This window comes from Cherax quadricarinatus, chromosome 1, assembly GCF_038502225.1.
Source record: "Cherax quadricarinatus isolate ZL_2023a chromosome 1, ASM3850222v1, whole genome shotgun sequence".
NCBI classification, from domain to species: Eukaryota; Metazoa; Arthropoda; class Malacostraca; order Decapoda; family Parastacidae; genus Cherax; species Cherax quadricarinatus.
Window position 1 is genome coordinate 70,974,743 of NC_091292.1, and position 17,417 is coordinate 70,992,159.

Sequence of the window (17,417 nt, forward strand, 5' to 3'; positions counted from 1 at the left end):
CAGTGTGCCTGCTAGGTGGTGTGGAGTATCCCTGCTAGGTGATGTGAAGTATCCCTGCTAGATGGTGTGGAGTATCCCTACTGGGTGGTGTGGAGTATCACTGCTAGGTGGTGTGGAGTGTCCCTGCTAGGCGATGTTGAGTATCCCTGCTAGGTGGCGTGGAGTATCCCTGCTAGGTGGTGTGGAGTATCCTTGCTAAGTGGTGTGGAGTATCCCTGCTAGGTGGTGTGGAGTATCTCTGCTAGGTGGTGTAGAGTGTCCCTGCTAGGTGGTGTGGAGTGTCCCTGCTAGGTGGTGTAGAGTGTCCCTTCTAGGTGGTGTGTAGTATCCCTGCTAGGTGGTGTGGAGTGTCCCTGCTAGGTGGTGTGGAGTGTCCCTGCTAGGTGGTGTGGATTATCTCTGCTAGGTGGTGTGGAGTGTCCCTGGTAGGTGGTGTGGAGTTTCCCTGCTAGGTGGTGTGGAGTGTCCCTGCTAGGTGGTGTGGAGTGTCCCTGCTAGGTGGTGTAGAGTGTCCCTGCTAGGTGGCGTGGAGTGACCCTGCTAGGTGGTGTGGAGTGTCCCTGCTAGGTGGTGTGGAGTGTCCCTGCTAGGTGGTGTGGAGTGTCCCTGCTAGGTGGTGTGGAGTGTCCCTGCTAGGTGGTGTGGAGTGTCCCTGCTAGGTGGTGTGGAGTGTCCCTGCTGGGTGGTGTGGAGTGTCTCTGCTAGGTTTTGTGGAGTGTCCCTGCTAGGTGGTGTGGAGTGTCCCTGCTAGGTGGTGTGGAGTGTCCCTGCTAGGTGGTGTGGAGTGTCCCTGCTAGGTGGTGTGGAGTGTCCCTGCTAGGTGGTGTGGAGTGTCTCTGCTAGGTGGTGTGGAGTGTCCCTGCTAGGTGGCGTGGAGTGTCCCTGCTAGGTGGTGTGGAGTGTCCCTGCTAGGTGGTGTGGAGTGTCCCTGCTAGGTGGTGTGGAGTGTCCCTGCTAGGTGGTAAGAAACTACTGTATTGTACTTTAGATGACGTGTTTTGTTAACTATGTGTGATGTATTACTTAGAGAGTGATAGTGATGGGTTCATGTGTAACTATGTGTGATGTATTACTTAGAGAGTGATAGTGATGGGTTCATGTGTGTGTGTGTGTGTGTGTGTGTGTGTGTGTGTGTGTGTGTGTGTGTGTGTGTGTGTGTGTGTGTGTGTGTACTCACCTAATTTAGGTTGCAGGGGTCGATTGTGTGTGTTGGTATTACTTGCATTTCCCTTATAACTTCCGCTGTTTTACGTACTGTATATCAGGTGAAGGAGCGATGAGGAACATTGTACCATTACTAATGATGTGATAAGTATAAATACATGTTTATAAGCGTGGGTATAGGGGTAAACTAATAAAACACTGATAATGTAATACATGTCTATTTATGAGATCTAACACAATTGGTCTGGCTTGTGCCTCTTGAGGACCAAGACTGAACCTATACATTAGAGACATCTACCCAAAATAGACTCTTATGATGCATGTGTACAGAGGTTACAGAGAGGGAAGGGGCAAGGAAGTCTTAAACACCACATTCAGTGCTATAACGTCGCGTTTTTGCTTTGATGACGGTGGAATGTCCGTTGTGTTGAAGGCAGAGGTCAGAATCGTAGGGTGGCCCTAATTGCCCTCGCCACGGGTCCACTGGTCGACCGCAACAAAAGACACACTGAAGAGTTCGTCGAAACGCTTCCCGAAAGTCGCGGTTGAAGTATGCATAAATAGCAGGATTGAGCATGGAATTAAAATAGCCGATCCAGAAGAGGATTGAAACTATAATTTCAGGACAAGGGCAAGCTTGGCCGCAGAGTGTGATTGTAACGTACCAGGTGAAGAATGGGAGCCAGCACACGATGAATGCACCCATGATGATGCCCAGCGTGCGGGCTGCCTTGTGCTCACGTTTCAGCTTGATGAGGTTGCGCTCCTTGGTAGGGGTGGCTTCCTGGGTATCACTGGAGGGCCGATGGTTCATAAGACGACGACCTGAACCCCCGCTGGCTAGACCCAAGCTGACAGTAGTGTCGGAACCCACCCCGTTACTGCCTATGCTGGCTGTAGTGATAGTAGTGTTGGTAGAGTTGTTGGATACCAAGACAGCAGCGTGCGAGGCCTGGGATGCACTGGACAGTCTTGTATGACGATGCAACATGCGCTCTTGACGTGCAGCTTCTAGGTAGATGCGGTAGTACATGTAAACCATTACACTGCATGGCATCCAGAAAGAAATTGATGATGACACCACTGCATATGTGGAGTTGACTTCGAAAATACAGAGGCTAGGGTTGGCAGCTCGCTTGGCCAAGTGTTCATCAGTAGTGTACCAACCCATAAAAATGGGCAGGAAGGAGATGACTAGTGGGGCGACCCAGACATGACACAGCATCACCATTACACGACCCTCAGTCATAACCATAGGGTACTCAAGAGGTCGCACGATAGCATAGTAACGATCAATACTGATGCAACACAAATGTAGGATGGACACAGTGGACGCAAAGACATCAAAAGAATTCCACAGGTCACACATACGGTAGCTGAACAACCAACGTCCAGTAATTTCAACACTGGCATTAAAAGGCATAGCCATGAGAGCTACCAATATATCTGCGATGGCAAGGGAAACCACAAAGTAGTTAGTAATTATACGGAGTCGGCGATGACGGACCACACTCACCACTACAAGCAGGTTACCCAACACTGCGCAGACAATAATCACTGCCATGCACACTCCCTTCACTATGCCCACAGTTAGGTCTGCCCATTCTGGTCCACTCTCTGTGTCTGCCGAGGTGCCCACACTGACGTTGGCGATGCCCTCAGCAACCCACGTCTCAGTGCTGAGCTCTCCTGCCTCACCCATTACAGCTGTTCCTCGAAGCATGGAAGTCACATTTCTCACCTATCTCAATGCAATGGAAGTTTACTGGGTTTTATTTGTTTTTACTGCTCAATATTTTTACCGCATAATTTTAGTTAAATTTTCTTAAAGCACCGTCAGCACATTAATTTTCAAGCACCAAAGAAACTTCACAACATTTTATATGTTCACAGTATCACTGCATCAGCTAGAAAACACTGATATAAAAATGGCTTATGCTGGAACAGGACTGGAAGTGTTACTCTTAAAAAGGAAGATGAGAGGTCTAAATAGTGCAGCTAGAGCAGTGTTGCTGGCACAGCAGTAACACAGCACCTAGTTTCTTGGAGGAGAGGCTTGTTGCACCTCTTTCATACAGACTGAATCATACATATGACATATACATGAACCACTGACAGCACAATTTTGTAATACGTTTTTTTAAATAAAAAATAAGCTAATTAACACAACCAATAAGTTATTCAGTCAATATGTTTTTTTTATCACCGAATACAACCGTTTCAATAGGTGTTGCTTCCGTACTGGAAAAGTTTTTTGTTTACTAGGGAAATTACTTTGGAAGCATATTAGATAATTAAAGAACTTTAGCTGTGACACCTTTCTTCTACAATAAATGTGACTGATTACATTGCAGTCAAGACTATAGCTTTTCAGTTTTATTCATGAGTGCAGTCAAGACTATAGCTTTTCAGTTTTATTCATGAGTGCAGTCAAGACTATAGCTTTCCAGTTTTATTCATAAGTGCAGTCAAGACTATAGCTTTCCAGTTTTATTCATAAGTGCAGTCAAGACTATAGCTTTCCAGTTTTATTCATAAGTGCAGTCAAGACTATAGCTTTTAGTTTTATTCATAAGTGCTTTTGAGCCCGTATATACAAATTTACTTTTAACATTAAAGCTTAAAACACCTGCGCCAGGAACACCTTGATATCACTTTAGCAGTGGTGTTTGTGTTGGGTAATTTACACACATAAGCACATTTGTGCTACTGAACATCAATGAATAATTAGTTTACAACATGTAATAGTTGGTATATGAATGGTTTAGTATGCACCAGAAATGTCTGAAGAGGAAGTACTCTGACATTCACTTAACCTACAGCTAGAAACAACCAGTGTCAAACACTGCCATATATATATATATATTCCATAAAACAACGATGAACACACAATGTACAATACATGGATTGTAGAGGACGCCAGGTAACACAATAATTCTCTCTGTAAAATACTGCTTTTTAATATTTCGTGTGTTGTTAATTCATGAAAAACACTTGAGACGTGCTAAATTATGAGCGGTGTTTAGGAAAAATTCTGCATGTGATTTTAGTATACAAAAATATATCTCTTTTTCTTTTTAATCTTGAGGCAAATATTCTAATATAAATGCGTTTTCTTTTACAGAGATGGTTTTAGTTGAGTAACTTCACAAAATTAGTTAAAACGTCAGTATTGCTATCTTATGTTTTAAAAATCACAACAGATTTACACTCTGATCCATCTTAATGTTTTAAAGAATAATTGCTGATTGTCATAAGAGGTCAGCGTACGGTCATATAGTACTCCATGTGTGTTGTGGTAGGTACAGAGAATGACCGCCAGTATATAGGCCAGGGATGGAAGCTGAGAGGATCATACCTGTTTGTCTACCCCCCCCACACATTGTCGCACTGAGAGCCACGATGCCTCTCTTCTGGCATCCCGGAATATTCTACTATCGTGAGTCGCCATTATATATCCGCCTCTAATTTCCTGCCAGTACCAAGGTTATTTCTTAATAGAGTTGGCTGACAGAAAGAAGAGTTACTGCTGTAATGTGTGTAGTGGACACTAATTCGTTTCTAGCATAATAATAATGTTTGAGTTCTTCTGCACAACAGCTTTTTTTCTGTTACAAACAGTTGCTCTTCCAAGGGGAATATTTCTTTAGCTCATAGCACGTACATCTGGTATTTCAAGGACGACGGTCACTATGAGAGAGGCTTGCAGGTGCAGCTGGCAGTATGTCTTGCACATGGGTTCACATCAGCTCATCTCAGCATCTCTGCTGCCACTGAAAAGAGAGAGATTTGAGTTAGGCTTGAGTCCAAAAACTTGGAGTGGTTTTAAAATTAGTTTAGGTAAATGAGTGGGAGTAGCTAGCGAGAGGAGGACTTACTTAACAAGAACCAGTAGGTCTTTCTGTGTGCTCTCAGGTTCATACTTTACAAGAACCAGTAGGTTTTATTGAGTATTCCCAGGTTCATACTTTACATGAACCAGTAGGTCTTACTGTGTGTTCCTAGGTTCATACTTTACATGAACCAGTAGGTCTTACTGTATGTTCCCAGGTTATACTTTACATGAACCAGTAGGTCTTTCTGTGTATTCCCAGGTTCATACTTTACATGAACCGGTAGGTCTTTGTGTGTTCCCAGGTTCATACTTTACATGAACCGGTAGGTCTTTCTGTGTGTTCCAGGGTGTTACGTAGCGATATGCATAAAAAAATATTTTATATAACATAGTTCCGGGAGTAAACTGAAAGAGGACGTGTATTATTCCCTGAAAGTGAATGCGTTTTATTCCTGTCAGTCAGGCAGTGGCCAGGACAGGAGCAGGTGAGAGGTGTGTTTAGTTCAGTACGGGAAGGAATGCGGCTGGGTGAATTAGTCATGGGTTTGTGTTAGTTTGAGTAGGTAATTTTGGTAAGTTTTTAGTATATACCGTAGGTGTTTGTTTAAGTGCTCTCATGTTTATTTGTAAAGCCCTAGTATGCAGGGGCCTGTGTTTTGGGGAATGTTTAACGTTTCCACTGTAGGCTAAGTAGCCTGCAGAAAGTGGGAGAGGCGTGTCATGGAGCCTCCCTGTTCATAAATGTTCATTTATTTTGTTTAACTCAGTAGCAGTGTGCTAGTGAACTTATGTGAATTGGAGTGTGGTGATTTTTTGTAGTAGTTATAAGTTGTTTATAAGTTACTATTAATATAGATATATTTTTATTTAGGTAAGTTTTTGTACATGCTGGCCGGGCCAAGGTTCGCTGAGTTTCCAGAGAGATTTTATAATCCTTAGACAGCCTTTAGGAGCCAGGAAAATTTTATTTAAGTTACGACTTCAAAGTCGTAACACCTTGTTCATACTTTACATGAACCAGTAGGTCTTACTGTGTGTTCCCAGGTTCATACTTGACATGAACCAGTAGGTCTTACTGTGTGTTCCCAGGTTCATACTTGACATGAACCAGTATGTCTTACTGTGTTCCCAGGTTCATACTTGACATGAACCAGTAGGTCTTACTGTGTGTTCCCAGGTTCATACTTGACATGAACCAGTATGTCTTACTGTGTTCCCAGGTTCATACTTGACATGAACCAGTAGGACTTACTGTGTGTTCCCAGGTTCATACAAGTGCATGATATGCCTCAACGATTCCTTTTATTTATTTTTATCTCTCGTACACTGGTTCTATAAATTCATTTTGCTGCCACTTCCATCCTTCACACAGTAAATAGAAGGTAAAAAGGGTGACAAGAAATGTATTCGCATTCTTAAGTATGAGCATAGGTGGTTTGGAATATTAAATTACCTGTATGAACCTCATTAGATACATACCAGTAATTTGTAACAAAGATAATTATTCTTTACCAAGCGTTACTGAGGCATGTAGGAATTTTGGGACACCCTAGGTCGCCAAGAGAATGTCCCCCTTCGATACCCACTATTCTCATACATCCCACAAGTTACTCTGGACCTACATTAACTTCAAATTTAATAAGCACCACCAATAATTCTGGTAATAATATTTACATGAATTATATGGACTGTATGTTAAACTGACATAAATAATAAATACATATACATGTTTATGTAACATAGGATAGAAAAATTTATGTTACCAACACTCACCAAATTTGTCTGAAGATTACTTGGTGTAACTAGGTCACCCACCCCTTGCCTAGATATGAGGAAACTACTGGCCAGAATTTCAACGCATAGAGACAGTACTTATCTGGGTGCTGGTGGTTCCTTATTATCCCTTTTCACATCTAATTTCGAAGTCCTGCCCAGTCGTTGGTTTTTCACATTCTGCAGGACTGTAACTCCATCTATTGTTGCTCCTATTTGAGAGGTTTCAACTACATTTAACTTCCAAAGCTTTGAAATAATTCCTCTGATTTCACTAACGTCTGGTCCCTCCCAGTTTCAAAATGGCCTCCTTCCCAGTAACGCTACCAATTCGCTAGTTCCCTTGTTTATTTCCAAATTAATTTTTACCAAGAACAATGTATTTCATTAATTTACATGCGAAAATACACTATATTTCGGAAAATATATGCAATATTTTCCGCAGATGGAGTAATCTTAACTCTAGAATTAGAGGAAATTTACGTACAAGAGGAAATTGGCTGGAGGAAATCCAGCCGAAATCAAATTAGGAGAGAGAAAAAAAATTGTAGCCACTTTTCAGCTCCGAGAAAGAAGAGAGTAAAGAAGAAAGGAAGAGGCTTGATAATTTTAGTAAAAGCATTACTTTAAGCTACAGAAATTTACCTCTGAATTGGGGTGCCTTGCTAATGGTAAAGGACTCTTTATTCATTTAGTTGAAGCTACCTTTCTTATCCTCGGATCAAACTTTGTTGACTCTCGTCCCTCCCTCTCGTTGCACAGTACTGTGCCTTGTGTACTTCGCCCCACTTCATTTTCCATTAATTCTGGCTGACTAGTGGCCTCTCTCAACAGTCCATCCAGGACCGGGCTTAATCAAAAACAGTTAAGCAATCACTCTGAGGTCAGGCTAGCGAAAAATCAAAGGAGAGGTAAGAAGTGAGGTCAAGGTCAAAGACAAGTCAAACAATGATAATACTAGGTGCAGAAGTAAAGGGAGGGCAAAACAGGTCGAGGTTATGGATAAAAACAATTATACGAATTGTGGGCAATTTGAGCGATGGGTCCTGCCATCATGTACACTCCCTTGTTATGCTTCACTGAGACAGCCATGGTTCTAGCCTGACACAACTGCAGTGATGCTCTTCAGCTCGTGATGTGGGAGTGTAGACTGGAAGTCACACCCTGTTTCACAGATGTAAAACTTGCCACATCCTCCCTTTCCTCACAGACTGTTGTCAACACCTGGAGGAGCAGCACTGTGGTTGTATCAGGATGAGGGTAGAACCAAGCAGAGGGTTCTGGAGTTAGCCACATTCATTTATCTGGCATCAATGCACAAAACAAGGAAATATACATACAAAAATATTACTGAAAACCTGGCCCTACCTGTTTGATCTGTCCATCACCCCCGACTTCACTTACCTCTTTCTTGACCTTACTCAAGCGCAGCTTGAAGGTGCTTGTTTGGCTTGTAAAGCAGTGTATGTGTTTGTGTTTATATACTTGATAAAGTTCAGTCCTAGACGGAACGTTGTAATAAAAGTTTACCTGCAGCAGTGTTTTTGTCACCGCCTGTTGACTCACAATCATTGAACCAAGTCATACAGAAACGTTGTCTCATTAAAGGATTGCTCTGTAACATTCTATCTGGGTGTCAGTCGACTGTTGTACGTCTCTTCTTAGAGGGAATCCCAGTGCAAATAAATCTGTGAAGGTAATATACCACCTAGGGAATGAGAGACATTCGGATCGGTCCAAAGAAGGGGCTGTGAAGCCCAGTTCCTTGAATCAAGAGCCCTCACTGGCATCAAGGCGCCTTCCAGACAAAAGTGACTTTACTTTAAGCAAGATGCCTTGATGCTCTTAAAAGGTCCTCTCTCCTAGGGATTGCAGCGACCTTTTCCCTGGATCGAGGTTGATTACCAGACACTGTCACACCTGTGAATATTTTCTGCAAAGTGAACAGGAACAACGTACGTAAGGAAGCATGCTCAAATGGCCCTGGATTGAACCCGGAACTTTCACTTGTGAGCCTGGCGAAACATGGTTATGATGTCCAAGTTTCTCTAAGGAATGGAACCTTAAGGGGAACTCCTAGATGCGGTGAAAGACTGTCGCGTGAACCAAAGAACCAGAACTACAATACTCTTGTAGATGAATGGTTCACAGAACCGACACGTTGATAAATAGACACATGTGCAACTCTTGGGTATCTTTATTAAGGAAACGTTTCGCCACACAGTGGCTTCATCAGTCCATACACAGGAGAAGCTTGAAGAACAGGAGGAGAATGAGGTAATCAGTCCCTCAACCTTGAGTCGATGTGGTCAGTCCATCAATCTTGAGTAGAATACGGCATATGAGCGGAGAAGGAGCTTATAAACCGTGGGAAGGAGAGGTGCAGCAGTCGTAGGCGGTGTCACGTTTGCCCAATGTGGAAGTAGGTCGTGCCCAACCCTTGGGCACGACCTACTGTGTACATTAATATTATTACTGTATATTATATTACAATATTATATTTTTACGGTATATTACATTATTATTAATTATTAATTATTATTAATTATTATTATTATTATTATTATTATTATTATTATTATTATTATTATTATTATTAATTATTATTATTATTATTATTATTAATGTTATTATTGCTATTATTATTATTATTATTATTATTATTATTATTATTATTATTATTATTATTATTATTATTATTATTATTATTATCATCATCATCATCACCATCATCATCAGTGGTAGTATTTTCACATTATCGTGAGGCTGAACAGTATGGCACAGTGATGGAGATATGTGAGTATTACACCATACTGATACAACTCTAGTGGTCGACAAGTCTAACGTGAGGGTGACCAAGAGAATTAATTAGACCTCCTCACCATCACCTGCGCTTAGGTGTTTTTCCACTGGAGAAGAGTTGCCATGTTGCAATAATGACTCACCCACTGAGCAGCAAGGTACTTACCCAACTTGCAAGGCACACGACGCTGCTGTGTTCTTCGTCCCCTCAAGGAAGGTTCCTTGATGTTGGTGAGGGGCTCTTGATTTAGGGAATTGAATCTGTGCTCCAGTTCCCCGAATTAAGCCTGAATGCCTTCCACATATCCCCCCCCAGGCGCTGTATAATCCTCCGGGTTTAGCGCTTCCCCCTTGATTATAATAATAATAATGCTGTGTTCTTCCCACTTGCAAAGAATCTTAATCGGGAAGTTGTCCTTAAACTGAAAGTGATTATTACCTCAACTCTGACTTTCTTCCCTAGGTAGTCTATGTACCCAACCTTCACGCTTTTCCTCTGAGCCTTCAAGCTGGAGTGTTTTGATGCTGAAGACTACTGAGGTAAGAATTAGAGCTGTCCTTCCCTTCCTTGGATCAAGCCTCATAGCCTCTCATTGCCCAGGTGCTGTGTGATCATCACGGAATTAGTATTTACCGCTGAATGTAGTAAGTGAAGAAAGATGATGTCAGTGTGACTTTCCTTACTACACTGTTTCTACCATCCACATTCCCTCCTCTTCTCCGGCAAATCTGGGTCATCTTAACACTCGATGGTTTGGTGCTACGTTTTTTTATTATGGTAACAATAATTAATATACGATGTATCCAATTTTGTAGGAAAATTAACAATATGTTTGAGTTGTTTGTGGTTAGTGGCAGGGACGTCATTACTGCCAGGGGTGTAAATCGCCCCTCGAGGTGCTTGTCAAACACCCCATCATCTCTGTCAGGGGTGCACCTCACCTCACAGGGTGCTTGTCTAACACCCCATCATCTTTGTCAGGGGTGCACCTCACCTCACAGGGTGCTTGTCTAACACCCCATCATCTCTGTCAGGGGTGCACCTCGCCTCACAGGGTGCTTGTCTAACACCCCATCATCTCTGTCAGGGGTGCACCTCGCCTCACAGGGTGCTTGTCTAACACCCCATCATCTCTGCTATGGGTGCACCTCGCCTCACAGGGTGCTTGTCTAACACCCCATCATCTCTGCTATGGGTGCACCTCGCCTCACAGGGTGCTTGTCTAACACCCCATCATCTCTGCTATGGGTGCACCTCGCCTCACAGGATGCTTGACTAACACCCCATCATCTCTGCTATGGGTGCACCTCGCCTCACAGGATGCTTGTCTAACACCCCATCATCTCTGCTAGGGGTGCACCTCGCCTCACAGGGTGCTTGTCTAACACCCCATCATCTCTGTCAGGGGTGCACCTCGCCTCACAGGGTGCTTGTCTAACACCCCATCATCTCTGTCAGGGGTGCACCTCGCCTCACAGGGTGCTTGTCTAACACCCCATCATCTCTGTCAGGGGTGCACCTCGCCTCACAGGGTGCTTGTCTAACACCCCATCATCTCTGTCAGGGGTGCACCTCGCCTCACAGGGTGCTTGTCTAACACCCCATCATCTCTGTCAGGGGTGCACCTCGCCTCACAGGGTGCTTGTCTAACACCCCATCATCTCTGTCAGGGGTGCACCTCGCCTCACAGGGTGCTTGTCTAACACCCCATCATCTCTGTCAGGGGTGCACCTCGCCTCACAGGGTGCTTGTCTAACACCCCATCATCTCTGTCAGGGGTGCACCTCGCCTCACAGGGTGCTTGTCTAACACCCCATCATCTCTGTCAGGGGTGCACCTCGCCTCACAGGGTGCTTGTCTAACACCCCATCATCTCCTCCGGCATCAATGTTGGTAATATTTCTTCTGTTGTCTAGATTAACTGACTCGGCCGATAACACTGAACGAGTTATGGACTCTGATGGGGAATGTGATAAAAATCTCTGAATAGTTTAGCTTGCCTTATGATAATGATTTATGTACTATCAATGTAAATATTGGTTAAGACAGTTGCAAGTCGATAATGATGATGTAAATTTGATATTGATAAAAATGAAGCATTTGTTTTAAAAATAAACTAGCATTTCCTTGCATCAAATCTGATTACCTCCCATTCCCAAGCCTTTTTATGTCCACTATGGGTTTAGTGATTCCCTAAAAGTATAACTGCTGTTTTAATTATTCAGTATTACATTCACACTGTTGTTCATTCTCAATAAGTACTGTATATTTACACGTGGGAAAAATGTAGGTTCAGAGTAGTGATGGCGGGATCAGAAAAACTGGAAATCAGTACTGATGGCGACTGCGCTTTAACAGGGTCAGGAGCTAAGACTCAACTCTCTGCAAGCAAATCTGTGAATACACACAAAACACACAAACAGATACACACAAACACACAAACACACACACACACACACACACACACACACACACACACACACACACACACACACACACACACACACACACACACACACACACACAACCGAGGAAGAAGTGAAAAGGCTGCTAAGCGAGGTAGATACCTCAAAGGCAATGGGGCCGGATAACATCTCTCCATGGGTCCTGAGAGAAGGGGCAGAGGCACTATGTGTACCACTAACAACAATCAAGACATCTGTCGAAATAGGGCGACTCTATGAGGTAGAGAAGACAGCAAATGTAGTTCCAATTTTTAAAAAGAGGAGACAGACACGAAGCATTAAACTACAGACCAGTGTCACTGATATGTATAGTATGCAAAGTCATGGAGAAGATTATCAGGAGAAAAGTAGTGGAACACCTAGAAAGGAGCGAGCTTATCAGCGACAGCCAACACGGTTTCAGGGACTGAAAATCCTGTGTCATAAACCTACTGGAGTTCTATGACAGGGTGACAGCAGTAAAACAAGAGAGAGAAGGGTGGGTAGACTGCGTTTTCTTGGACTATAAGAAGGCGCTTGGCAGTTCCACAAAAGAGATTAGTGCAAAAACTGGGGGACCAGGCAGGAAAAACAGGGAAGATACTGCAGTAGATCAGGGAATACGTGTCAGGAAGACAACAGCAAGTCGTGGTACGTGGCGAGGTGTCAGAGCGGGTGCCTGTGACGAGTGGGGTCCCAAAGGGGTCAGTCCTAGGACCGGTGCTGTTTCTGGTATTTGTGAACGACATGATGGAAGGAATAGACTTAGAAGTATCCCTGTTTGCAGATGTGAAGTTGATGAGGAGAATTCAATCGGACGAGGACCAGGCTGAACTACGAAGGGATCTGGACAGGCTGCAGACCTGGTCCAGCAACTGGCTCCTGGAGTTCAACCCCACCAAGTGCAAAATTATGAAGATTGGGGAAGGGCAAAGAAGACCGCAGACGGAGTACAGTCTAGGGAGCTAGAAATTACAAACCTCAATCAAGAAAAAGGATATTGGGGTGAGTATAACACTAGGCACATCTCCTAAGGCGCACATCAACCAAACCACTGCTGCAGCATATGGGCGCCTAGTAAACCTAAGAACAGCATTCCCACACCTCAATAAGAAATCATTCAGGACCCTGTACACCGTGTACGTTAGACCCATATTGGAGTATGCAGCACCAGTTTGGAACCCACACCTAGCCAAGCACATAAGGAAAGTAGAGAAAGTGCAAAGGTTTACAACAAGACTAGACCGGGGGCTAAGGGGCATATTCTACGACGAGAGTTTAAGGGAAATCGACCTGACGACACTAGAGGACAGGAGAGATAGGGGGGATACGGTAACGACATATAAAATACTGAGAGGAATCGACAAGGTGGACAGAGACAGGATGTTCCAGAGATGGGACACAACAACAAGGGGACACAGTTGGAAGTTGAAGACACAGATGAATCACAGGGATGTTAGGAAGTATTTCTTCAGTCACAGAGTTGTCAGGAAGTGGAATAGTTTGGAAAGTGATTTAGTAAAGGCAGGATTCATACATAGCTTTAAGAAGAGGTATGATAAAGCTCATGGAGCAGGAAGTATGACCCAGTAGCGACCAGTGAAGAGGCGGGGCCAGGAGCTGTGACTCGACCCCTGCAGCCACAACTAGGCGAGTATATACACACGCACAAAACAATACACACAAAATAAGCCAATTACTTTAAAGAACGGAAAAGGAAAATTACATTTACATAGAATTTAATTACAATAACGAGGAGAGAAGGTAATTGAAGGAACGCAGAAACAAGTAATGTGTACCTTCGGTATGCATTACTTTGCGTTGGTAGTTTAACTCGTTTATACATTTGCGTTGGTAGTTTAACTCGTTTATACATTTGCGTTAGTAGTTTAACCAAAAAAAAAAAAACGAACTCCTTTCAAAGGAAGATATGCCTTAACGCTAAACAGCTCTTGATCCAAGGCAATGGAGCTACCCGTTTCCAGGGATAAATCCCGAATACCTCCCATTTCTTAATCACTATATAACCCTTATGGGTTTAGCGCTTCCCCATGATTGTAATATTTTTAGAGGAGAAATGGAGCGCTTGCAGCCGCCGCCGCCGCCGGGGTAATGAGAGTAAGACTCGGAGAGTACCAGCAGGCACTGCGCTGCCTGCTGGTACTGTGTCTCAGGCAGCACAGTAGTACAGTGTTAAGTGAGAGTAAGACTGACACAGTACCAGCAGGCAGCACAGTAGTACAGTGTTAAGTGAGAGTAAGACTGACACAGTACCAGCAGGCAGCACAGTAGTACAGTGTTAAGTGAGAGTAAGACTGACACAGTACCAGCAGGCAGCACAGTAGTACAGTGTTAACATCCATTGTACTGCTACTGCTTCTACTGCCATTCCTACCGATACTGATGCTGCTACTGTTACTGCTGCTGTTGCTACGTTCTGCTGTTAGTGCTGCTACTTCTAGCAATGTTACTTCTTTTGTTGCTGCTGCTGCCGCTGCTGCTGTTGCTAACACTGTTACGTCTTTTGCTAATGCTGCTGCTGCTGTTACTGCTTATTACGAACACAGGTAAGAATGGCCTGAGACGTGGTCGTAATGGGAAATGGAGCAAACATAACTCAACAGTAGACTATAATTTATATTTGCCTTCACCAGATGATATACATACAGGTTTGTACAATATGTACAGATAGAATAACAAGTGTACACCACGGTGACAGATGGCAAAGCGAAAGCCAGAGAGAGAGCGCCGTGCTCAGCCAGCAGGTAGGCAAGTCTGCCAATGCTTACTGCAAGTGAACCACGTTGCTTCAGCTTTGGCGGACTTGCCTGTGATTGGTCAATAAACCAAGGTACTGATTTAACGACGGGTATCCTATCGATCGTTAAACCCTTAGCAGCCGGTTCGCTGGTTGGGAGGCAGCCTATATTGGAGCGTGATATATGCCGAATAAATTGTAACGTTCGCTTTGCATGCCACACTGCTGCTGCAGCTATTGCTCCTACTATTACTGCTGCTATTATTAATACTGCTGTAACTGCTGTTGCTGCCGGCACTACTGGTACTACTGCTGCTGCTGCTGCTACTGCTTCTACTGCTACTGCTACTGGTACTGGTGGTGTTGCTGCTACTACTGCTGTTGCTACTGCTCCTGCTACTACTACTGATGCTGTTTCTGCTGCTGTTGCTACATTCTACTGCTGCTACTTCTACAGCTATGCAGTTGCTGCTATATTCTACTGCTACTGCTACTACAGCTTCTGCTGCAGCAGCTGCTGCTACATTCTACAACTGCTTCTGCTGCAGCTGCTGCTGCTACATTTTACTGTTGTTACTGCTGCTGGTGATGCTGCTGAAACGTCTGCTGCTGGTGATGCTGCTGGAAGCTGCGCTGTTGCTACCAGAAGTTGTGCTGTTGCTGCTGGAAGTTATGCTGCTGGAAGTTATGCTGCTGCTGGAAGTTATGATGCTGCTGGAAGTTATGCTGCTGCTGGAAGTTATGATGCTGCTGGAAGTTATGCTGCTGCTGGAAGTTATGCTGCTGCTGGAAGTTATGCTGCTGCTGGAAGTTATGCTGCTGCTGGAAGTTATGATGCTGCTGGAAGTTATGCTGCTGCTGGAAGTTATGCTGCTGCTGGAAGTTATGCTGCTGCTGGAAGTTATGCTGCTGCTGGAAGTTATGCTGCTGCTGGAAGTTATGCTGCTGCTGGAAGTTATGATGCTGCTGGAAGTTATGCTGCTGCTGGAAGTTATGCTGCTGCTGGAAGTTACGCTGCTGCTGGAAGTTATGCTGCTGCTGGAAGTTATGCTGCTGCTGGAAGTTATGCTGCTGCTGGAAGTTATGCTGCTGCTGGAAGTTATGCTGCTGCTGGAAGTTATGCTGCTGCTGGAAGTTATGTTGCTGCTGGAAGTTATGATGCTGCTGGAAGTTATGCTGCTGCTGGAAGTTATGATGCTGCTGGAAGTTATGCTGCTGCTGGAAGTTATGCTGCTGCTGGAAGTTATGCTGCTGCTGGAAGTTATGTTGCTGCTGGAAGTTATGCTGCTGCTGGAAGTTATGCTGCTGCTGGAAGTTATGCTGCTGCTGGAAGTTATGATGCTGCTGGAAGTTACGCTGCTGCTGGAAGTTATGATGCTGCTGGAAGTTATGCTGCTGCTGGAAGTTATGATGCTGCTGGAAGTTATGCTGCTGCTGGAAGTTATGCTGCTGCTGGAAGTTATGCTGCTGCTGGAAGTTATGCTGCTGCTGGAAGTTATGATGCTTCTGGAAGTTATGCTGCTGCTGCTGTTGCTACTGGAAGTTATGCTGTTGCTGCTGTTGCTACTGGAAGTTATGCTGCTGTTGCTGCTGCTGCTGCTGTTGCTGCTGCTACTACTACTACTGGAAGTTATGCTGCTGCTGCTGCTGCTACTACTACTACTGGAAGTTATGCTGCTGCTGCTGCTGCTGCTGCTGCTGCTGCTGCTGCTGCTGCTGCTGGGTTCTCTTAAAGTATAATTCACTAACTACATACTGAGTGTGTGTGTTCATAGGTAATTATTCACCTATAAAAAGTTACCTTCCCGGCGGGAAATCGAACCCTGGTCTTCCAGTTTGCATGCTTGCGTGTAAGCAGGAGAGAAAATGATTTTCATGGTATTGTGCTAAATTGTTCGTGTTCATAGAGTTCTTGAGGAATGGCAGGTAATCAGGTATGATCCATGACAGGAGATGGTACCTCCAGTTCCTTAGAAGATCCCTTCACCCTCGCCATATTATTAATGAAAAGTTATTGATTCGAGGAACAGATGTTATCCTGATGTGCAGTTATGGGAAGCAGCCCGTGTACGTTTACCAGCCAAATAATACTCACGGATTTCGTATGTCCACGGCGGCACCTCTCTGCCTGGAGTGTCGACTGGACTTACAGTTCCTTACAAACAGAATTTATTTACAAAATCTTTAATTTGCAGTAACATTCACCCTGACTGCTCTCCTCGCCGAAAGTTCCACCTCTGGCACTCACTCCCTCTACGATGTTTTAAGCAGTCTAGTCTATTTCAATACCTATGTTACTTTTCCACTCTTACTAACCTTCACAACCCACAACATCTCTGTGTTGTGTGACTTATAATACTTCAGCAGTTTTTCAGTATAATAACTTTTTTGGATTAAGTCTGAACGCTTTCCCACTGCCAGTACTCTGTCCCACTGCCAGTACTCTGTCCCACTGCCAGTACTCTGTCCCACTGCCAGTACTCTGTCCCACTGCCAGTACTCTGTCCCACTGCCAGTACTCCGTCCCACTGCCAGTACTCTGTCCCACTGCCAGTACTCTGTCCCACTGCCAGTACTCTGTCCCACTGCCAGTACTCCGTCCCACTGCCAGTACTCCGTCCCACTGCCAGTACTCTGTCC

General features: G+C 44.3%; 1 protein-coding gene across 6 annotated transcripts in view; it reads right to left on the reverse strand.

Moving 5' to 3' along the window:
• Positions 1-1,366: 1,366 nt before the first annotated feature.
• Positions 1,367-17,417, reverse strand: part of LOC128688563 (octopamine receptor beta-2R-like) — a 1,632,995-nt gene continuing 1,616,944 nt past the window's right edge. For all 6 annotated transcript variants that reach the window (XM_070082740.1, XM_070082747.1, XM_053776437.2 and 3 more), the window contains one exon: positions 1,367-4,937. In XM_070082740.1, the coding sequence (XP_069938841.1) occupies positions 1,526-2,887 (1,362 nt within the window). In that variant the 5' untranslated portion in view covers positions 2,888-4,937 and the 3' untranslated portion in view covers positions 1,367-1,525. The remainder of the gene's footprint in view (positions 4,938-17,417) is intronic.